The following is a 22878-nucleotide window of genomic DNA, read 5'->3' on the forward strand; positions in this document are numbered from 1 at the left end:
ATAGATACTACAAATAGACAGCAAGGAAAATGCCTGGATCGAGGTTATGGCTGCTGATAGACTGAATAAGAGGAAAAAAGAGAGAGGAAGTGAGAGAGGGTGATGACCTTCCTGTCATCCTCATTTCAGGTAAACTCTCATCCATTTATCCATCCCGCCCTCCATCCCTCCCTCATGCTGTGTTCCCAGGGCAGCTTATGCTGCCTGGGGCTGTTGGAGGGACAGCCTGTCCTCTATTTGAGGAATACTGATTGGTTCTCAGGCATACTGAGTTAAAGCTCAAAAGAATCCAGCACACCTTTTGCATTTGACTCCCTTGTATAGTAAAGTAATTTTAATCCCGCTCTCATTGTCAAAGATGGGATTGTTGGGAGCCATATGCTTTTCTTTAGCTTTGGTAAGTCTAACTCGGCTAAATATAACTTTTTATGTTAAAATCTATAAAACTGAAACAGTTGTATGATTTTTCATTGTTTTTATTTACAGATACTTCACATTGCAGAAGGTAAGAAAATGGAGACATTTGCGTGACTATGCAGGTCAAAAGAGCTATGTATTAGCATAATTTGGTCATTTTTAAACTTATGACCATGATAATGACTAGACTATAATAGAATAGAAAATATCATTAAAGCTCAAGATGTCACACTGGCTTCTGTTCAGTGTGACATATATGTGGCTGTATTATTTGTTGCTGTGCAACCTTTAATGTCAAAGTTTATTGCAGTGCATTTCCATTTCTTTCAGGATGCAACATCGTGTCAGCAAGTTCATCAAGTGCCTCATCAATTTTGGTAAAATGGAAGGAATATCCTGGAACAACAAACTATGTTTTGGACCTTCGGGAGAAAAACTCTCCACAGTCTGCACCAATTATAACGTCCATATCCGGATCCCAGACTGAGAGGAACATCTTTGGTCTAAAACCAGGAACTGAGTATAATGTGACTGTCAAAGCTTTTGTCTTCTTCAGTGTGGCGTGTGTTAATTCCACTCTGGCTTCCACAGGTAAGTCCAACATTTTTACAACAACACTGATTGATCATGATTGAGAATACTGTCATTTTTTATGTTGACTTCCTTTAGCAGTTTATGTGAAATAGTCTCGCCTGCTCTTTCCCACCAGTCCCTGACACATCACAGATAGTTGAAGGGCAAGCACTATCAAGTACTTCAATCAAAGTAACATGGACAACAGTGCCTTCAGCACAGAAATACTATCTAGAGGTGTACTCTCAGACCACTGGAACCGTGATGAACTTTACATACACCAACACCACAGCTGTGGTAAGAAACCTGCAGCATTCCTCCAACTATGACTGCTATGTCTACACAGTTAACCAGGCAGGCCTGGGAAGCAGAAGCAAAGTGAAGACCATCACAACCTGTAAGTGACCAACTTCAATTAGAATGTAGAAGTGTTTTAGGGTGGATGGGTATTTTATAGTCGCTCTCTGAAAAACAGGTAACTCTTGCAAATGTTTGGTAAATTTAAAAAAGAGAACGTTCAAAGAAATCTCATGACTTTTTCAGGGGGACAGGAGCAGATATTCCAAAATAAATGCATAGAAAGTGAAAAATTACATTAAAGCTATGCATTTATAAATGGTAGCTTGACCCTTTTTAATCAAAGGTCTCTAAGAATTAGAAACTTGTGTAGAAAAAGTATTTCACTGATTTGTGTCAACTATTTAAGAGTATTCATATCTGAATAAATCCCACTCTCTTTCAGTGGTGCAGCCTCCAGTCGGTATTACTGCAACACAGACTAACCAGGTTACGGCAAGAATAACGTGGGAGCCTGTGAATAGGGTCCTTTTATACCATGTCAGGATTCGCAACCTAGATGATCCCAGCAGTCAACCCTCTTCATACAATGTCTCAGACACCAAGCTGGATGTTCAAGGCATCCTCCCATGCTCCACCTATCTGATATCAGTGTTCTCATACAGCATGTTCTTGGTGCCGAGCGAGCCCACGGACTACACATACACCACCAACAGTGAGTCTGCAGAGCCACACAATATCAATAACTTGGTGATTAGGATCTAGGTCAGCCATTCTCTCTGAAGCGTCCCTTTCAGACACTTAGAATATGATCCTCAAGGACAATTCAGATGTTCTGAAAACCTATTTGTTAGGTTAGGTGGAGGCTGATGGGAAAAGAGACATGTGAGAAGATTATTTGGGTTTTATAGCACTCTACTATTAGATATGAGGTTTCCCTTCAAATACAGATTAGAGGCAATGTAGCATCAAACATCAGTGAAATGATATAATTTTCTGAAATAAAATTATATTAATGCGTTGCTTGCAGAGCTGACACCTGTTTCATCAGTATCAGTGGACTACAGCTGTACCACTAACTCTGTCACCGTGTCTTGGCCGGCTGCTTCGGGGGCCACGTCCTACAGGGCCGTGGCAGTTGGCAGTAATGGCACACAGCTGGAATGCACCAGCCAAAGCACCAACTGTCCAATTAAAGAACTGAGCTGTGGCCAGGAATACAAGGTGTATGTAATGCCCATGTCAGACAAATGCAAGAACTTCATCCACAACACCTCAGCTTCTTTTAATACTGGTGAGACCGAATAAACACACACACACAAAGAAAATAAAGCAATGGGGTTCCCTTTAAAGTCTGTTTTTATCAGGGTTTTTATGAAGTGTGTAAGCAGCATACCCAACCAGCTGAGCCTTTGTTCACAGCGGGATTGTTTCCTTCTTCAGCTGTAAAAGCTGAAATAATCCATTTTGTTTTAAATAAGGAAGAATCTGAGAGCTCATATTCCAAATACACGTATAGGTTTGGTATTGAAAAATCTGGCATTTTACTTTTAAGTTTTAAAATAAAGAAGCCAATCTGAAGAGGGACTAAAAAGAATGAAGAAGAAATATAAAGGAGTTTGTTTTAACAAAGAAATGTAAAGCAGTGATTCTCTATTGATGTCCCACAATTAGGTATAATTGTCCACAAATCAAGCATAAGGGGCATAAGGTGGTCTAGTAAGTGGTCACGTATTTCAAGCTTCTACCTTGTAAGGGAACTTCTATAAATGTCAGACTTTCAGAAAGCTGCTCTTGAACTACTGGAGACAATATACAACTCTTTTCATAAGATCAGCAGAAGGCCTCATCCTGTTACACAAGCATGTGTAAAATGTTTTTAATGCTCCTTTAGATTAGACGTTGAAACACTGAACATCTTTATCGGGAGAGACGATTCATAACTAGCAGTATTTTTACCTATTGCATGATTTCTATTGGTAAATATTTGGCCCTCCAGCAATAGTCAACTGGATGTCAGGACTTTATTGTCTATTTTGGGCAGGCAGTTAATCTTTTCATCTCACATATCCCTCCATTCAGTCGGGGATCTCGGAGCTGAGAGTGCGTGTTCAGCCCCACCCAATGGGTCACATTGTGCTTGGCTAAGTTGTCGTGACTTGGATGCTGCTGAATATAATTTCATGACAAGCAGCTCTAACATGTCAACCACCCACGTATTTAATTCGGGACAATGAATCCTTAAGTCAATCGAGTGATAAAACACCTTTTTAAAAAGAGCAAATCCCTGGAAAGGGCAAAGAAAAACTCTATTTTTTATAATAACAATAACAAGCTCCACCAATCAGCTACAAATTAATTTTAAGACAAGGATTGATGTCAAATTTAAGAAGAGGGCTTTTTCCAAGTATATTACACCCACTTGTTTTTACCTCAGGATAGCGATTACTGGTGTCACATTGGTCTTGCGCCTAATGGGAATACTTGTTTACAAGTTTTTCATTCCAAGTTCACACACTTGTTTTAGTGATCACTAGGCGTCTCCTTTGAAAACTGGGTCTCCTTTTGAGATTTGCTGTCTATATCATATTGTGTTGTGTTCAGCCAGTTAAGAATGAGCCTGTGTTTAAGTGAAACCTGAAACATTATACAGTGAAAAGCAACACTGGAGCGCAATCTTTAGTATCAGGGCGTTTTAACCTGAACAGAGATTTGAGAAGTTCACCTTTGATGAGGATATTTAATCCAACCAGTTTTGTTTGTTTGTTTTTAGCTCTCCTGCTATCCATCCATAGATAGCTCTACCATCCATCCTTTATATACAGCATATACGTCATGTCTGTGATGTGCTATTTTTTAAATGACTCTATGTCTTCCCATCAAGCCCCTTGTCCTCCAGCCAACCCGATGTTGTTGCGGGACTGCGACACTGATGTCATCATTTTTTCATGGAATCAGACAAACAAAGTAAACCACTACTTAGCCAGGGCAGTCGACTCCAAGGTATTATATTTTAGATTTACAATTGCTTATTTTTGTCAAATAATAATTGCACAACCTTTTTTCCGCCAATAAAAACATCTTGCTGAGAACTGAATGAGAAGATTAATTTATTAAGCTTTAGAAAATCTGGTAGGCAGATTTCATGCAGAACTAGATAGTCTGTATGAACATTTCCAGCCAGTTTCTTAAACTAGCTCCTTAATCTTTGCTTGTTTAACACTGTTTTTCTCATCTCTTCAAATTCCCTAGACTTTATCTACCTAAGTAGAAAACAGAATCATAGAAGTTGGATTTCAAAAAGAAAGTTTATGAGAGTCTTGGCATACACATGATCTTAAAGTGGTCAGATCAACAGAAACCTAAAAATTTTCCCTCAAATGTTGACCTTTGTGATAAACTAGAACATGTAAATTAGCACTGGCTAAATATTAAATATTCTTCTTTGCACCCAGGGAATGGTCAGGCAATGCATGACTCAAGGAAACAATTGTTATTTCACAAATACATTCTGTGGACGGTACTACTCCTTCACAGTTCAATCTGTGTCTGGGAGTTGCTCAAGTGGCTTCAGCTCTCCTGTTGGCGTTCGCACAGGTATGATTTCAATAAATCTGCAACATAATTTTGGGTAACTAATGTCCCATTTTCTAGTGAATGATTTGACAAATTTATCTCACTGGGGCTAACTATTTAAATAGTCTTTTATCTGCAAATGATTACATTGTTAACATTCCAAATTGTAACAGTTTTTGAACAGGAAATTTAACGTATTCCTGGTTCTGAGAGAAACTGAAGTGCGTTCTCATATCAGCTCTCTGTGATGAATGTGATGAATCCAATTTACAATTCAATATCAGTTGTGTTCAGCTTCTCGTTTATATAAATGCAAACATTTTAGTACATTTATGCAATTCTTTATTTCCACTCTTTCCAGCACCCTGCATTCCGCAGAATCTGGAAACAGTAGCCGACTGCAGCGTTGACAGTTTGCTCAGCAAGTGGGACAATGCTGAGGGGGCACTGTACTACACCGTGGCAGCTGTGGGCAACTACAGAAACAGCAGCTACAACTGCAGCTCAGTGTCCAACAGCTGTGTTATGAAGGGCGTCAAGTGTGGAGACCATCTGACCATCACCATCAGATCTTTTGACAATGACTGTCCCAGTCCAACAGTGCTGGGGCCACCGGCTGAGACAAGTGAGGAACACATGTTAGAGCAGGGGTGGGCAATCTCAGTACACGAGGGCCGGTGTTCCTGCAGGTTTTAGATCTCACCTTGGGTCAACACACCTGAATCACATGATTAGTTCGTTACCAGGCCTCTGGAGAACTTCAGGACATGTTGAGGAGCTAATTTAGCCATTTAAATCAGCTGTGTTGGTTCGAGGACACATCTAAAACCTGCAGGGACACCGGCCCTTGTGGACTGAGATTGCCCACCCCTGTGTTAGCGCCTCAGACATCTGCATTTGCATTCACTCCATTAATCCAAAAGAGCACAGACCCATTTTTACTGCCAGGAAAACTATAGTAGAGCCGATGTTAAAACTTTAACATGACTTTCCTCAGTGTGTAAAGGGGCAGTGACACAGGTTCTTATGGGTTAATTGGTTTATACAAATCTTAATGATAACTAAGATTTTATCAGTAAAACATATTTAGTATGCCAACCAAACCAATCTCAGTGTTATATTTACATATTTGCATATTTCGATTAATTAAATGTTTATTTTTAATAGCATTGGATTAATTGAGCCAATATTTTATATGCAACAGGATAATCTGTATTGTATCTACATTACTCTAAGTTGCATTACTGCAAATTCAGCTGTTTACATATTAAAGTATGATAATAATAATAAAAAAAAAAGATGGCTCACAATTTACTTACTAAAGAATCAGTGTGTAGTATTTAGTGGTATCTTGCGTTGAGGTTGCAGATTGCAGCTAACTGAATACCTGAACCTTACCAAGCATGTAAGAGAACCTATGGTGGTAGTAATGTTTACACAGGTGGTTCAATCTAGGCTCAGTGTTTGGTTATAGTAAAACATGGCAGCACAACATGATGCAGTCTATGGTGGATGACCCATTCCTACACAGCTATGCAAGATTCATTCTAAGCTTGACAAATGATTAACTGCAAGTGAAAACATTATGAATATATTATATTACATGTCTTTGTTACATTTTACCAGTGGATATATATAGAATATAGCCAATAAACAATAAACAAGCAAGTACTAATTCTATTTCCAAAGAACAATGTTTTTTAATGTCTTGCTGCATAATTTAATTGATTATCTTAAAAGTTTTGGACTGTTGGTTTGTTAAAAAAAAACCTGTAAAAGACATGACCTGAAACTGTAGGAAATTTTGACTAGAATTTTCAAGCCTTTTATAAAGTTGAAGAGTAATTAAAAGAAATCTGTAGATGTATTTGCAATAAAAAAAAACCCTAAAAACTAAAAATAGATCGTTTACTTAATTCTAGTACTGTGAAAGTGTTCCAGGTTGGTATTATTATTAACTTGCTTGCTTTCTACCTCAGCCCCATGCACTCCCCAGAACATCTCAGCAGAGAGAAATTGTGCAAAAGACTCCATCTCTGTGAAGTGGGAGATGAGCAACGCAGCACTTTTCTATGTTGCAATGGCAAAGGACAGCAATGGGGTCATTCATAGCTGCAACTCCTTGGATATGTTGTGTATGATCAGTGGCTTGAAGTGCAGCACCAGCTACAAAGTCTATGTTATTGCCTCCAACTTCATGTGCAACAGCTCTGAGAGTGACATGTTTACCATAGAGACAGGTAACCTCTAGTGAAGATGCTCATTTAGTTACTTTATGTAAAAGTTGCCAAGATGTGCATCTTTTTTCTGAGTGAGCATTAATGACAAAAATGTCACAGTCATATTTGCACATTTCTTTTATTTTATTAAAAGTTAAATACAGTTTTGTTTCTTTCTGATTGATAATGGCCCACTTGTGTCATTTCAGTTCCCTGCCCACCAAATAACCTCACTGCCACCCTGGACTGTGCAGCCAATGAGGCTCTGATTTCGTGGCATGGAAGTGTGAGTTCCTACACTGCTACCATTATAGATTCAAGTCAGCGACTTTTAAGCTGCAGTTCCACTGCAACCAACTGCAAAATACCTAACCTGAAATGTGGCGAGCTCTACACTGTGACTGTCAGCCAGCATGACGGCAACTGCTCCAGCATGCCCTCTACGCACATCTACATGGAGTCTGGTAGGAAAATTTTCAAAATACATTAAAAACTGACCACATGTCAATTTGTCAGATCTAGCGTAGTGCTGATAGTCTGAAAAGGCCTAAAATGCTTTTTGTACACAGAAAAAACAGTTTTGATTTATTGTAACAAAAAGGTGTGTTCCCTCGGACTTTCCTGAGACCACAAGAGTCATTTTGCTCCACCAGCACCTGACCAGTAATCACTAACCAGGGGCTACATCCATTTATGAAGTCTAGAGCTTAGCAGTTTGGAGTCAACTGATTTTGACACTAGACAGAGAACTGACCGAGAAACTGAGGGAGACTACACACTTGTACAGTAGACTGTCAATCGCATGGTAGACCTGCCAAATTTAGCTTCTTAACTCTAATGAATGACATTAATTAAAGTGATCAACATGTTATATTCACTAATGCTACAACACTGAGCCCTATACTAGCAATACTAGGAAAGTATTTACAGAGGTCATAGATCTTGAAGAGTCATCCCCTGCTGGCCACTAGAAAGAATGTAGGTTACAGGCGCTTTAGCGTTGGCTTAGTTTTCACACCCAGATACAAATGATCTCTTTTCTACTAAGACAGACAGTGAGGCTCTAATATAATGGATCTTTGCCTTTCCATTTCCCTAAACATACTTTCGATATTAAGTTTGACAGAAGTATTCGTTTTGAATATAAAATTAAATGAAAGTTATTGATTCACCAATTCATTTCTTAGCTGCCTGCCTTCACCCAACCTTCTTATTTTTCGTTCAGTTCCTTGTGGGCCAGCCAGCGCAAGTGCCAGGGTGGACTGTGCATCAGGCAATGTGACAATAAGCTGGAACGCATCCCAAAATGCAGAACGTTATATCGTCAAAATCTCAAACGGCACCATGCCGTTGACGTATAACACCACACAGACAAATCTGGCAGTCCACACACTGGAGTGTGGCCAGGAGTACACAGTGAATTTGATGTCCTTCAATGGCAGCTGCGTCAGTCGTCCTTCAGAGTTATATTTCAGGGAAGGTAAGAGAAGTTAACCCTATAAAGTTTTTTTATTTCATTGACATCAGTGGTTCTACTTTGCTACCTACTAAGATAGTTTCTTCATTAAATAACAGCTGAGCTAATCAGAAAATTTCACTCCCAGTTCCATGTGTACCCACTAACGTTGAAACAAGGAGAAGCTGCAGCCAGAATTTTGTGGACGTCATGTGGCAAGCAAGTCGGGGTGCCATAAACTACACTGCTACTGCTCTGGATGCAGATGGCAGTTACTTAAAGTGTACATCCAATGAGACATCGTGCAGGCTGGTCAATGTAATGTGTGGACATGTGTATAATATCAGTGTGGTTGCTGTGGATAACACGTGCACCAGCATGAAGAGCCGCACATTGCAACTACAGATAGGTACACGCTGACAAAAATATAAGTTAACACTGCTTATGTGCAATCACTGTCAAACTTACACCATGCATGTGTTCTGTGTCGTTCCTCTGCAGAGCCCTGTTCACCCTCTCAGCTGACCGTCTCAGTGAACTGTAGCAGTAACTCTGCCAAGTTAGCCTGGCAGAGCAGCCCCAACGCAGTGTCTTATACTGGCAAAGCCATAACCGCAGACGGTCACAATGTGACCTGTTCCACAACGACAGAACTCAGTTGTAATTTGGAGGGTCTGCAGTGTGGAAAGATGTATAACTTCACTGTGTCAGCTTCAGATTATTACTGTCAGAGTCCAGACAGCAAGCCAGTCATCCATACAACTGGTAAGAAGCAGTAGCACCTCTGCTTTTATTCTACGTCCTAATAACCCTCTCGTACTTATCGAATCCCAAACAGCAGTTGAGATATTGCAGACGAGTAAGTCTAACTGTTTTTCTGTCATCTCAGCCCCATGTACTGTGCAGAATATGCTGACCACTCTTAACTGTACCACCAACATACTGACCATCAGCTGGACACCGGGATCCATGCCAGTAAACTACAGCACCACAGCGGTGATGACAAATGGCACTACACTTCGCTGCGTCACGCAGAGTTCTAGCTGTACGATGCCTGAGTTACAGTGTGGACAGCAGTACAGTGTGAGAGTCAAGCCCATCAGCAGCACATGTGAAGGACCCAGCAGTGTCCCGGAGATTGTAAATTCAGGTATTTTAGTTGACTTGTTAAAGTTTATGACTCTACGAGCCATGATCTCACTCGACATTAAAATGTTTTTTTTCTGTCTTCCTTTTCCTCTTTGTCACATCATTTCTCTCACAGTTCCCTGTGTTCCTGTGAACATCCAAACCCTGGTGGAATGTTCCACTAACAGAGTGTGGGGATCCTGGGATGCAGCTCCTGGGGCAATGTACTACATCTCCACACTGAAAGGAGCAGGAGGTTTCTCTACATCCTGTCAAACAGCTAACCAAAGATGCCTCTTCTCTGGTCTGCAGTGTGCTCAGACATACATGTTCAGTGTGATGGCCTCCAACAACAGGTGTAACAGCTCAAACAGCGTCATGGACACAGCAACAACTGGTAAAATATGGACTAAAATATTTTTTGTAGGGTGTGAAAGCACAGCTTACAAATTAGATTTGCTAACAAGTGATTCTTCAAGTTGGGCAAAAGAAGATTATCTCAGCGTTCATTTTCTCCACTTTGACTTCCAGCACCCTGTGACCCTACAAACGTGGCTGCTACTCTGAACTGCCTCTCTGATGTGGTGACGGTTACTTGGAGGGCCAGCGCCGGCGCAAATTATTACACAATCCTGGCTGAGGCCAGTGGACATGTCGACTCCTGTAATTCCACTGGTACTTCCTGTGAACTAACCAAGATGCAGTGTGGGAATGACTACACTGTGACTGTTCTGGCAGGGGACACAAAGTGCAACAGCTCCATATTTGCTAAAACCAACATTACAACAGGTACTTTCAGTTTTGGCACAAAGAATGACGTCAGGATAAACTGAGTAGCTCAAATTATCCTCATGCAAAAAAAGAATGAAATCTTAAACTTCCTAAAACTGCCTACAATTATAGATTACTTAACCAGAAAGATTCCTTTAATCAGCACATCTGTAATGTGTTTTGTGTGCAGCTCCCTGTGCTCCAGTAATCCAAGACCACTCACTGAACTGTAGCTCCAACCAAGCTTTGGTCACCTGGGTTAAGGATGAGGATGCCATGACTGTCATGGTCAATGCAACCTCCAGTATGGGATATATGCAGTCGTGCAGCTCATCTTCCAACAACAGCTGTGTCCTGGATCTGCTGTGTGGAAACACTTACACTGTAAAGGCTGTCGCAAAAGGACCTCAGTGTCAGAGCAAACCCAGCTCTGCTTTTCAGATTGTTACAGGTAAAGAATATAAGAAAAAAATTTGACTTAACAATTGCTGTTTCTTTTTGATGTCTTTCTTTGATTTTCTTTTGAAAACAATTCAGTAGTGGTGGTTTTTATACTTTAAAACAGTACAGTTTTTATAGCAAAAGAAAGAAATCTGTCAGCACAACTTATATATATATAAAAAAAAAGTTTTGTTAAAAAAAAATAATCTTGTAGCCCATTGCCCATATCGTCTTTTTTGTTAATTCACAGAACATGTCCTTTTTCACCGTAGACCCAATTTAAAAAAAACGCACACACATACACAGAAATTTTTCTATTAAATCTTGGAAAAAAAAACAGATAATAGTACTTTCTATCATTTATCTATTACTTAATTACTTTGATGTAGTTTAAAAGACCTTGACAGAGGTCTTTATTAGCAGGAAAAGCGTAAAACATCTGAAAATACAGTTAAGTCCAAGTCCAACCAGCTGTCCAGATTAGAGTCTTTGCTTGGCCAATTCTGGCCCCCAGACCTAATGTTTAACAACCCTATCATAAGGTTTAGGGATGGGTTAAAAAAAAGGTTGAAGGTATTCAGGAACTGAACTTGTCTTCTCTCACACAGCACCCTGTACCCCTGCAAACGTGGAGTACCAATACTCCTGTGACACTGGCATTGCTTTTGTGAGTTGGGATGAGACTTTGGGCAGGAAGAGATTCTATGTGCATGCTCAGTCTGGAAATCTCACAGCCTCCTGCAGCACCAGCCAGACTGACTGCTCCCTGCCCACGCTGCTTTGTAGTCGCACATACAGTGTAAAAGTAGTAGCTCTGGCTGACTCCTGCAACAGCAGCGTGCCCGGCGTAACGACTATACAGACAGGTAAGACGGAGAGGATGTAGATGCAGGTGATGTATATACAGCTGGGAAAGTCTGTGGGAAATTCAAAAATACTATTTCTGATTACCATGAATACAATTTCCAATTTCCCCATGTTCCCTTTTCTACTATCGTAAGTATCCAAGTGTAGTAAACTGTATATAATACAGTAAATTCTGTATTTCTTTTAAAATACTTAGTTGAAATGCCGAGTAATGCATTGGATTAAAAATTATTTAACACATTTATTTAAAAAAATATATATAAATGTAACTTTTAGCAAATACATGGCTTAAGATAGCGGTCCCCAACCCCCGGGCCACGGACTGCTACCGGTCCGTGAGACGTTTGGTACCGGGCCTCGAGAGTTGAGGCGGGCGTGAAATCTATGGTTTTCAGGGTTTTTATTGGTTTCTATCCTTATTTTTTTATTGTTATTATTGTTAACTTGTTTTCTCTGGGTCTTTTCCTGTGTGTTATGAATAAGTCTTCTTTTTTTGGTTACCAGTACTGGTTTTATTTTGTTGTATTTATCCGCGACACCTTAAAGGCCGGTCCATGAAAATATTGTCGACATAAACCGGTCCGTGGCGCAAAAAAGGTTGGGGACTGCTGGCTTAAGAGATACCAGGTGTAACTTCCTAAAAAATTTAAATGAGGGTTAATTAGGTGGTGTTTGTACTCAGTGGTTTTTCCTTTTGTTTTCCTGTCAGCCCCTTGTGCTCCAGTGAACGTCAGTGCTTCCCTGTTGTGTGACAACAACACTGCGGCAGTGAGCTGGCAACACAGTCCTAGTGCAGTGTCCTACAGTGTGAAGGCAGTTGGCAGAGACGGCGACCTCAAAAGGTGTGCCACAAACAGCACAAGTTGCCTGCTACCCAACATGCACTGCTCTCAAACCTACATTATCACCGTCACTCCCTTCTCTATGCGCTGCGAAGGCAGAGAGAGTTTCCCATACACCTACAATGCAGGTGAGATAATGCCAAATAAAAAAAATAAACTGGATAAACTTGGCTTTAATCAACTTTATGCATTCTTTAAAATAACCACTAACAATATTTATTTAATAATTATTATATCTATCTTTTATTAATTCAAAACAAAGATTTCGCTTTTAATATTTTTAATTATATTTAGATTTATAACCCGTCCAACTTTATCTCACCATCTTTTTCGCAGGTTCCTGCCCTCCCACCAACGTCCACATGTCTCTGCAGTGCGATGGAAATGTGAGCCGTGTGACCTGGGACCCTGCCCTTCGAGCAGATTTCTACTTGGCCACAACCGCACCTTCTCTCACGGACAAACACATCCACAACTGCTCATCCAATGGAACAAGCTGCTCCCTTACAGACCTCCACTGCGGAGAAACAGTCGTTGTCACTGTTGTCACCATAGAGAGAGGCTGCACGAGCCAACCCAGCGTACCATTCACCTTACAAACAGGTCAGAGAATTGAACCATCCATCCATCCATCCATCCATCCATCCATCCATCCATCCATCCAACTTTTGTAGTGTTCAACAAATACAGCTACCATAGAACTAAACGTCAGATACAATGTACAAATCTGTTTGCCTGGTACTTTTGTGCATCAACATTTTATTAATATGTTATAATGGCTCACATCTGCCACGTTTCAGTTCACCCATATGCAGACCATAACACAGAGCAGAAAGTGAACTTATTTTTGAAAAGATATAACAAAAGTCGACAAAGGGTAAGGTTACTAAATTCAAAGGGTACAAAACCTAAACCAAAACCTAAACAATGCAACAGAACTAGGAACTAAAGAACTTGCAAGAAAGAACCAGAAAAAATGATAAACAATCATATAGACAGTTGTCCTGTCAGATATAACCAACTTTCAGGAAATAAAATAGAACTTACGCAGATTTTGTCTTACCCATCCATCCATTCTCATTCGCTTATCCTTGTCAAGGGGCAAAACCCTATGATAGGCTGGGACATGCTCTTTCCCCCATAGGGCAAGAGGCAGGGTACACCCTGGGCAGGTCACCAGGGCTAACACAGAAAGGCAGACAACCATTCACACTCACGGACATAAAAAAATTGCTTGTTAACACATAAGATAAGCAAGACAGTTGAACGCACAGTGATCTTAACACTAATTAATGCCATACCAATAAGTTGATTCTGTTCATCTGGACGTAAAGTTTCCAGTGGGAGACGAATTAGGTAGGTTTTTCAGGTAAAATCAAATCCAAAGACAGGATCTGTTGTTGCTCATATTCTATTTCTAAAATAGTGTTAAAAAAATCACTGGGACACTAATTATCAAATTGTCTCTCTACCTGTCTCTCCCCCTTCTTAGTCATCTGCCCACCCACTGGTGTGACTGGAGTGACAAATTGCAGAAACAATGACATCACAGTAAGCTGGGACCCAAGTCCAGAAAGCGGAGTGACCTACTTCATCTACTCCCAAGGAAACAGTGGGATCGCTTATAACTACTCCACAACTCAGACGTTCTATGTGATGAATGGGCTGCAGTGTGGACAAGCATATATGCTCTCAGTGGCTGCCCAGGACCCTGACTGCACCAGTCTCTTGAGCAAGCAGATAGAAACTGAGACAGGTTAATATCTGGATATTTCTGGGTTTGTTCACCAACAAAGTACTGGTTTGACATCCTTTGCAAATAATTAACCCCAGTTTGGTCTTTTTTTTTAATGCAGATGATTTTGTTCATTTCTCACATAATGACTTGTTGTTAATCTCCTTACTTCCAGTTCCATGTCCTCCAACCAACCTGACTGTCAAAACTGAATGTGCCACAAACTTAGCAATTCTGAAGTGGGCACCGAGTAGACATGCCATCTCTTACACAGCCACATTAACTGGTACCCACGGCCACTTAGTTTCCTGTGGTACCAACAAAACAACCTGCTCATTGAAGGTGGATTGTGCAAAGCAGTACTCAGCTTTTGTGGTTGCTTCCAGTGCAACATGCAACAGCAGTAAATCAGATAATCTAACTTTTGTCTCAGGTACATGACATCTGCTTTTAGGGTTAGATTTTCTTTTAAATCTCAAAACTATTAAACAGTCAACTGATAATCTTCCTTTCTCTTCTCTTCCAAAAGCCCCTTGTCTGCCTGACAGGGTACAAGCAAAGCTGGACTGCAATGCTAACACCTTTGCAGTGGAGTGGAGGGGAAGCCTTGGGGACATTGATTACACTGCAATCGCCATCGGCAGCGACAAGACACGGAGAACTTGCAACTCTAGTAGCACCAACTGCGTCATCCAGAACCTAACTTGTGGCCTCATTTACAGCATTGTCGTCACAACCTCGTCAATCGACTGCGGCTTCATTGAAGGCTCCAACTATAAGATACAGTCAGGTAGCAAATATTCTTTGACCAACATTAAAATTGGGGCAAATGTTTTGAAGTCACTAAACAAAATCCATAACAACGTTATAAAACATATTACAATTCACACATCCTGAGTCATTTAATATTTAATATTTATTTTTAGGTTTTGTGCAGCAACATTCATACAGTATACTTCTATCCCTTCAAATTTTTCATTATAACCTTTATCTAACCTACTTTCACCCCATTTAATAACTTTTAAAACCACCCACATCTGCAAGTTAATCTTCCTTGCTTTGTCTCCAGCCCCCTGTAAGCCAAACAGCGTGATGGTGAATTTGCAGTGCAGAACAAACATGGCGACTGTCAGCTGGGCAAACTCAGGCCCAGACCAACTGCAGGTGGTGTCAGCGAGGGACAGCAGAGGAACAGTCACCACCTGCAACTCCACCAGCTCCAACTGCACCTTCAGTCAACTTAAGTGCGGGGAGATATATGCCATCAGTGTGGTCGGTCTCACAAGCAACTGCAGCAGTGAACTGGCTTTTGCCCAAAGACTTAACACGGGTAATTTAGCAAATAATAATGAACAGATTGATGCACTGTATCACTGTGACAATTCATCAAGCTTGTTTATAACAAATGCAACAGGTTGTTTAGACTCAATCACATTTAGAAGCACAAGACATAATGGCCTGTGTCATGGCATAATTGAAACCTCTATTAAGTTACAGCACAGCAGAATAATAATAATACAGACAAAAATAAAAAAATAACTTTCATTTTTCTAAATTAATTTGCTTAGAAGAGCCATTATTTGTGATCTGCACACAAGCTGTTGTGAATGATTGTTAAAATAAAGGCAGAAAATATAGCCAATCATAGCCAAACACTCCCCAGTATTGACATAATTATCAAGGCTATATGAAAGAATAAATACCCCCAAACCCTATAATGTAATGTAAAAATATTTTTTAAAATGTAAAAATGTTTCTATAAAACTACTAAAAACTGAAGAATATTTTAACTGCATTATATTTTTTTACTTATGCAATGAAGCTGAAGCAGCATTTTGAAATGGTATTAGATTTAGGCGACGCTGATTTGACTTCTGACATCATAGTCATCCATCACTGAACCTGGACAAGTACATGTCATTAGTGTAGAATATTACAAGCCTGAGCACTGCAGGAATAAACAATATCACACTAATCCATACACTTACCTGTTTCTGTCCTCCATCAGCTCCATGCATTCCCACACACGTCACAGCAAGGGTGTACTGCAACACCGGCATCACTGCAGTCACATGGGATGCTGCGCTGGGTGCCACATCTTACACTGTCTATGCTCGGGGCAGTCTGGGCTACAATGCTCAGTGTAACAACACCGACACCAACTGTGACTTCCTTAACCTGGCCTGTGGACAAGACTACAACATCACAGTGGTGGCTCTCCATAACACCTGTGTCAGCATGGTCAGCGAGACTGTCAAGGCCACCACAGGTAATAAAATACAACCTGTCATACCCACACAACAAGCTGCTCACTAAAAGTAAATTGTGCACAGCTGTAATGTTGCTAATGCAACATGAAACAACAGTGCATCAATTTTTCACACCTACTTTTAGTGTTTCTTTGTGTTGCAGTTACTTTTAATTTACTTTAATGAACATAGCATTAGCTTTTTTATTATTAGCGGCTAAGCTAAATGTTAATGTTATAAAAAAAAGGTAACAGCAATTAAATAACCCCCCCCCCCCCCCCCAAAAGATCAGCTGAACATCTTTTTTGAAGATTAAATACATAAATTGTGTTAATAACATCTGCTACATGTTAAAAGTATTAACTTTTCAAAGTTAGTGTCCCTAGTTAACTGCTAACCTGCAGTTATCCTAACAGGAAAACCATTTACTATGTCAGAGCTTTTAAAGTTAAAGAACATTTCTATAGAAATAACTCCTGTTCCTGTGAAAATGAATCCCTGAAACTCAAAATGTAAATTTTTTTTTTTTTTTAAAAACTACACCTGCTGTTCTTTTTTTCTTCCCTGTTTGTTAGGTCCTTGTCCCCACAGTGGTCTGAGAACATCCCTGGACTGCAACACCAACACAGCTGTGGTATCTTGGACTACAGGAATTGGCATCCTCTACTACAATGCCACAGCTCAAGCCTTCGGCTCCATAGACAAGCAGACCTGCTCTACAAATGGCTCCTCCTGTAATATCAGTTCTCTGCAGTGTGGGGAAAGCTACAAAGTGAGCGTCAGTGGGCAGGGACTATACTGCAGCAGTCCTGCTCAGGACTGGCAGAGAGTGAACACAGGTGGGGTCAATTACATCCTTACAAAACAAGCTGACACCTAACTGGAAGATAATGGATAAACTGTTCTGTGCACATTTGCATACACTATCCAAAATGTTTTACTGCTTATCAGCTAATTGTTCTCTTTATCTGTTTTAACATACTATGGAAACCATTTCTGCCCAAGCATCTCACTAACTAGTGTTAATATTAGTTATAACATGTAACTGTATGAAATGCAAATACAAATTATTCCTGATTCATTCTGACATCTTTTTAAAATCTCAGGATCTAGCTCTAAACAGAAACCTCTATCAATGAACCGTGAAAAATAATCTCACTCACTGCTTGTTTTTCCTCCAGCTCCCTGCCCTCCCACCCAGTTGATGGTGAACTCTTCATGCAAATCAAACAACATCTCAGTGTCCTGGCAGGCCTCTCAAGGCTCAGTCTCCTACATGGCAGTGGCTGAAAATGAACAGGGCCGCCGGTGGTCGTGTAACACCAGCAGCACCAGCTGCCAAATATCTGGTCTGCTCTGTGGGCAACAGTACAATGTCTACGTTGTCGGTATTGATGACAAGTGTACTGGAGCCAAGAGTGACATGAAGAAGATTCGCACTGGTAATTTGTCTATTGTTATTCAAAGCTTTGCACTATATTCACTGATTTATTCATCAGTTTCAGAAAAAGGGATTTCACATTTACTTTGTATACTTTAACAATTCTTTGCTGTTACTGAGCACTAGCCAAAACAGAAACAGACAGCTGCCACACACTTGATCTTACTCCATTTATGACATATGAATCATTTAAATGTGGCTATAAAGACATGACATGGTGTAATTGGGATATTGGTTAAAACTTATAAACATTCAATTGAATTCATGAGCTAAATTCATATGTCTAAGGTGTTTTTTGTCTTTGTTGTTATTTGTTGTAGCAACCATACCCTTAAATTAGACAAAATACATTCTTAATAAACACAAAAAATTAGCAGTTCTGTGTCTCTGTTAATGATTTCTGTTACCATACAGAAAGTATTGTGTTTGCTTTGTTTCCAGCTCCGTGTGTGCCACAGAACATACAGAACCATCTGGACTGCCTGTCTGGTGTCCTGAACATTACCTGGCAGTCGACAGGTTACTTTTTGAACTTCCGCGCCTCTGTGGTGAACAGCAAAGGTCAAAAGAGCGTTTGCACAACTCCTACGCATTACTGCGTTGTACAGAACATGCAGTGTGGGCAGACCTACAATGTTACAGTGGTGGCCCAAGATGAAGCTTGCAACAGTTCCCATAGCCCCACAGAGCAGGTCTCTACAGGTCGGTGCAGCTCCTGTTGGCAGTTCTAGTGCACCTGCTCTAGTATTCAGTGTTCAGCTATTCAGATCTGATATCAGCACCTCTTATCTATATCTATTTATCTTTTAATAGCTGTTTGATTAAAGTGATTTTTTTGGTTCATACATCACATAATAAAGTTTTACCTTCTTGTTATTTACCTTCAGTCTTTACCTCAACTTCTCCTCTTTTTCTGCCGTTCCACTCAGCTCCCTGCCCTCCCTCATCCTTCCTTTCTAATGTGAACTGTGGCACTGGCGTCGTATCTGTCACCTGGAACAATAGTGTGGCAGGGGTGATGTATACAGTGTCTGCTGCAGATGCCAAAGGTGCCAGACACAACTGCAGTAGCACAAACAACGGCTGTAATCTCAGCACACTGGCGTGCGGGATGCAGTACAATGTCACAATCACACCATACAGGAATGAATGTGTGGGCAAAGACAGCCAAACTAAAATGGTCAAAACAGGCAAGTATCAGCTGTTCTTCTGTTTTTGATCGTATATTCCTCACTTCCATCCCATATCATCCTCTCACTTGTACAGGCTGTTGTTAGAAACCCTATTCGCTGCTTATTTCTGGTAAGCCTGTGGTCTTTAGATGATGCAAAAGATGGCTTTGTGCATTTAAGGTTAACCAAAAAATCTGTCATAATTTTAGATCACAGTTCTAACTCATGTATAGTGATAGTGACGACAGAAACACACCAGCCAAGTCATTAGTTTAACAGACTTGTTACAAAAATGCACAGATAATAAAATATTACGACATATTTCAGCAGCTGAGATAATTTCTGGACTGCAGATTTGAGCATCTGTTGATGATATCTACAGAATATAATTGTAAATCCGGTGGTCTGTGTAATCTATGAATACTGTAAGCACCTAATTTCCTGTCCCTGGTTGCCTCCAGTTCCTTGCGTACCCCAGCTGTCAGACGTGGAGATCGACTGCTTGACGAACTCAGCGTGGGTGATGTATAACGAGTCTGCCGGGGCCAAAGAATATGTTGTGGTGGCAACAGACACCAGGGGTGCTGTTCAGACATTTGATTGTAACTCCACGTCAGATGGGATGTGTTCTCTGCCACCACTTACATGCAGCCAGAATCTCACCATTACCCTGAAGGCCAAGGACCAGCAGTGCACCAGTGCACCCAGCAACTCTGTCAAAACCGAGACAGGTAAGGGAAAATTATAACGAACGTAAAAGCAAACACCGAAACTGTAAAACCAGGATAAAAGGGAAGTCACTTTAACTAGAATATCATCAGTGCTCTGATGCACTGTGGATTTAAATAGACTTAAACTGATAATATCAATTATATCATAATATATGTTAAAATTATTAAAAAGAAACCATTTAAAAGGCCAGTAATATGAGGCATGAAAATGGTTCTGCTCCTCTGAATCTTTGGTTTTTGGCTCATACAGCTGTTTACCCATTGCTCTGTCTGCAATTTAAAGGATGTGTGAAATGCACTCAGTGATCACCTAATGGGGGGGACAAATTGTGCTCGAGGTCAGCGCCACATTTGTCATTTTACAAGCAGTAAGCGGTAAATGAGCTACTACATAACTGATGTTCTGGTTTTGTTATAAACTGCTGCTTCTTCCTCTTTTTCGTTTGGCTGCTTCCATCTCATCCTATCACACCCACCCTCTGCATGTCCATCTTCACCACATCTGTGAGGTGAAAATTGATAATGTGGATACAGCTTCACAGGCATGAAATATTTACAGTTAAAATACTCTTTGCATAAAACAGCTGAAAGTCACTGTTTTATGGGTTAAATATGTCTAACTTGACTCTGAGTGTGAATGTGTCCAAGTTATGAGTTAATTTTCTTGGAAATGTAGCTCACGCTGGGTTTTTCATGTGTAATGTGTTGTTGTGTTGTGTAATCTCAATAATATTCAAGAAAGGACAGAAACAGAAGTTCAAGTCTGTACCTCAGAGTATTCCTCTTTCTACAGCTCCCTGCCCTCCTAATGGCGTAAAGGAATTAGTGAACTGCAACAACGGAACAGTCACGATTACCTGGTCGACTGTCTCAGGTGCTTTAACGTACACGGCCACGCTGGAAGACGTGTACGGAGACAGTACCACGTGTTGCACTACATCAAACACTAGCTGTGATGTCACACATCTGCCATGCGGCGAAATTTACATCGTGCACGTCACGGCTGAGGGACGAACCTGCAACAGCTCAGAGAGCGAACAGCTGATGTTTAGGACAGGTACAGTGCACACAGTAAATTACATAAAATATTCATTAACATAACTGGGGGGGAAAAAGAAAGCAGACGTATATTTCTGTCCCACTCAGTGCCATGCATTCCTGAGAATCTCAAAGCCAGCCTGAGCTGCAGCAACAATGTGGCTTCCATGTCATGGAGCTCTATGAAGGAAGGACAGCTTTTCAGCGTAAAGGCAGTGGGTACTGACGGGCATGTGGACGAGTGCAGAGTTCCTGACAAGCAGTGTGAACTGACCAATCTGCACTGTGGACAGTACTACACAGCCACTGTGTCTGCAGAGGACATGACGTGCAAGAGCAAACCGAGTGAGAATGTGACGATCAAGACAGGTATGCACTCCGACTGCTGAACCGTTTTATTGCTGTCGTTTTATTTTGACAGGAACACAAGTTACCAGTGATTTCGAAACTGTCATTGAAAGTTTAGAACTTTGCATCTACTTACGGTACATTAAATTCAAATTCTACTTGTTTTTAAAAAGGTGATGCCAGTTTATTTTTCTCAAAGAATTTTTTTTCATTCAGAAGAGGTAATTATACATTCACCTACTGGTCACTTTATTAGGTACACCTTACTTGTACCAGTTTGGGCTTCCTTTTTTCTTCCTGGCTTAGATTCAACAAGGTGCTGAAACATTTCTGAGATCTGGTGTCTGTGGAGGCTTTTTAAGTACAGTTAATTTAAAGAGATGATTTGACTTTGTGACATGGTGCAGGATCCTGTTGTAAGCAAGAATCAGAGGATGACTACACTGTGGTCATAAAGGGATGGACAACAGCAATATTTGAGTAGGCTATAGTGTGTAAGTGTGCTTAGTTGGTACTATGAGGCCCAAAGCGTGCCACGAAAATATCGAACACACCATTACGTCACCATCAGCCTGAACAGTTGAAACAAAACAGGATGGATCCATGCTTTCATGTTGTTTCTGCCAAATCCCGATACTACCTTCTGATTATTGCTGGAGAAATTCAGACTCATCACACCAGGCAACATTTTTTCAAATCTTTCTGTGATATTAATCACGAACTTTCAGGAATTACAGCTCTGCTCTAAACATTGACAATTGTCTCTTCTCATCAGTGCCGTGCACTCCAGCAAACGTCTCCTCCGTGGTCGACTGTCAGGCCAATTCTCTCATCGTTTCCTGGTCGAAAAGCTCAGGAGCTGATTCCTACATCGCCACACTGCACGACAGCACCAATCAGGGCACAACATGCCAGGCCACAACAGAGGGCTCCTGCAATGTGACAGGACTCGGCTGTGGACAGATCTACCATGTTTCCGTAGTGTCTTCTGATGGGTACTGCAACAGCCCGCCCACTCCTGTTGTTGACACACCGTCAGGTAGGACAGAGAGAGAATTCAATGCATTTTAATTATAGAGAATTATCTGTGGTACAACATGAAAAACGCGTCACATGTGTAAACTGAGAAAATGTACCATTTTAATAAAAACATTGCCGTCCTTGTCTGATACAGGATTCTTGCTGCTCAACAGTCCTGTTTCTTCTTTTATGCAAAGTGCATTTTAGGCCTGATTTATTATCTTTGTATACCCAGTCAGTTGTTTACTGACTGCCATTTAACCCAATTAGTTGGAAAATGTTCCTCATTATTCCTGGAAACATTTTCACCCTTTTGTTCCCGCTACTTAACTTATTTGAGAAGTATTGCTGCCATAAAATTCAAAATGAGCTCATATTTTTCTTAAAAATTAACATTTTCTCATTTCAAACATTTTATATTCTGTCTTTCTGTGTTCTATTGTGAATAAAATATGAGTTTGTGAGGTCTGCAAATGATTTTACCCAGCATAAAACTACTTTAGAAAACTGACTTGTAGTTTTGTGTAGTTAAAATCTGCTTTTCTTTTTCATATTTG

The 22878-nt window shown here is 40.5% G+C and overlaps 1 protein-coding gene across 1 annotated transcript in view; it reads left to right on the top strand.

Annotated features, from left to right (window-relative positions):
- The first annotated feature begins 296 nt into the window (after positions 1 to 296).
- Positions 297 to 22878, top strand: part of fndc7b (fibronectin type III domain containing 7b) — a 35221-nt gene continuing 12639 nt past the window's right edge. The window contains exons 1-34 of the mRNA XM_080886974.1: positions 297 to 397; positions 487 to 505; positions 748 to 1008; positions 1127 to 1387; positions 1733 to 2002; positions 2318 to 2581; positions 4172 to 4290; positions 4743 to 4884; positions 5225 to 5488; positions 6843 to 7103; positions 7292 to 7546; positions 8308 to 8562; positions 8687 to 8947; positions 9040 to 9303; positions 9428 to 9688; positions 9803 to 10063; positions 10198 to 10455; positions 10628 to 10888; positions 11487 to 11744; positions 12455 to 12715; positions 12924 to 13190; positions 14080 to 14343; positions 14498 to 14755; positions 14852 to 15112; positions 15392 to 15652; positions 16331 to 16591; positions 17147 to 17410; positions 17753 to 18013; positions 18454 to 18714; positions 18942 to 19202; positions 19646 to 19915; positions 20709 to 20972; positions 21062 to 21322; positions 22077 to 22340. Coding sequence (XP_080743100.1) covers positions 359 to 397; positions 487 to 505; positions 748 to 1008; positions 1127 to 1387; positions 1733 to 2002; positions 2318 to 2581; positions 4172 to 4290; positions 4743 to 4884; positions 5225 to 5488; positions 6843 to 7103; positions 7292 to 7546; positions 8308 to 8562; positions 8687 to 8947; positions 9040 to 9303; positions 9428 to 9688; positions 9803 to 10063; positions 10198 to 10455; positions 10628 to 10888; positions 11487 to 11744; positions 12455 to 12715; positions 12924 to 13190; positions 14080 to 14343; positions 14498 to 14755; positions 14852 to 15112; positions 15392 to 15652; positions 16331 to 16591; positions 17147 to 17410; positions 17753 to 18013; positions 18454 to 18714; positions 18942 to 19202; positions 19646 to 19915; positions 20709 to 20972; positions 21062 to 21322; positions 22077 to 22340 — 8173 coding nt within the window. The 5' untranslated portion in view covers positions 297 to 358. The remainder of the gene's footprint in view (positions 398 to 486; positions 506 to 747; positions 1009 to 1126; positions 1388 to 1732; positions 2003 to 2317; positions 2582 to 4171; positions 4291 to 4742; positions 4885 to 5224; positions 5489 to 6842; positions 7104 to 7291; positions 7547 to 8307; positions 8563 to 8686; positions 8948 to 9039; positions 9304 to 9427; positions 9689 to 9802; positions 10064 to 10197; positions 10456 to 10627; positions 10889 to 11486; positions 11745 to 12454; positions 12716 to 12923; positions 13191 to 14079; positions 14344 to 14497; positions 14756 to 14851; positions 15113 to 15391; positions 15653 to 16330; positions 16592 to 17146; positions 17411 to 17752; positions 18014 to 18453; positions 18715 to 18941; positions 19203 to 19645; positions 19916 to 20708; positions 20973 to 21061; positions 21323 to 22076; positions 22341 to 22878) is intronic.

This window comes from Rhamphochromis sp. 'chilingali', assembly GCF_963969265.1.
Source record: "Rhamphochromis sp. 'chilingali' genome assembly, chromosome: 7".
NCBI lineage: Eukaryota > Metazoa > Chordata > Actinopteri > Cichliformes > Cichlidae > Rhamphochromis > Rhamphochromis sp. 'chilingali'.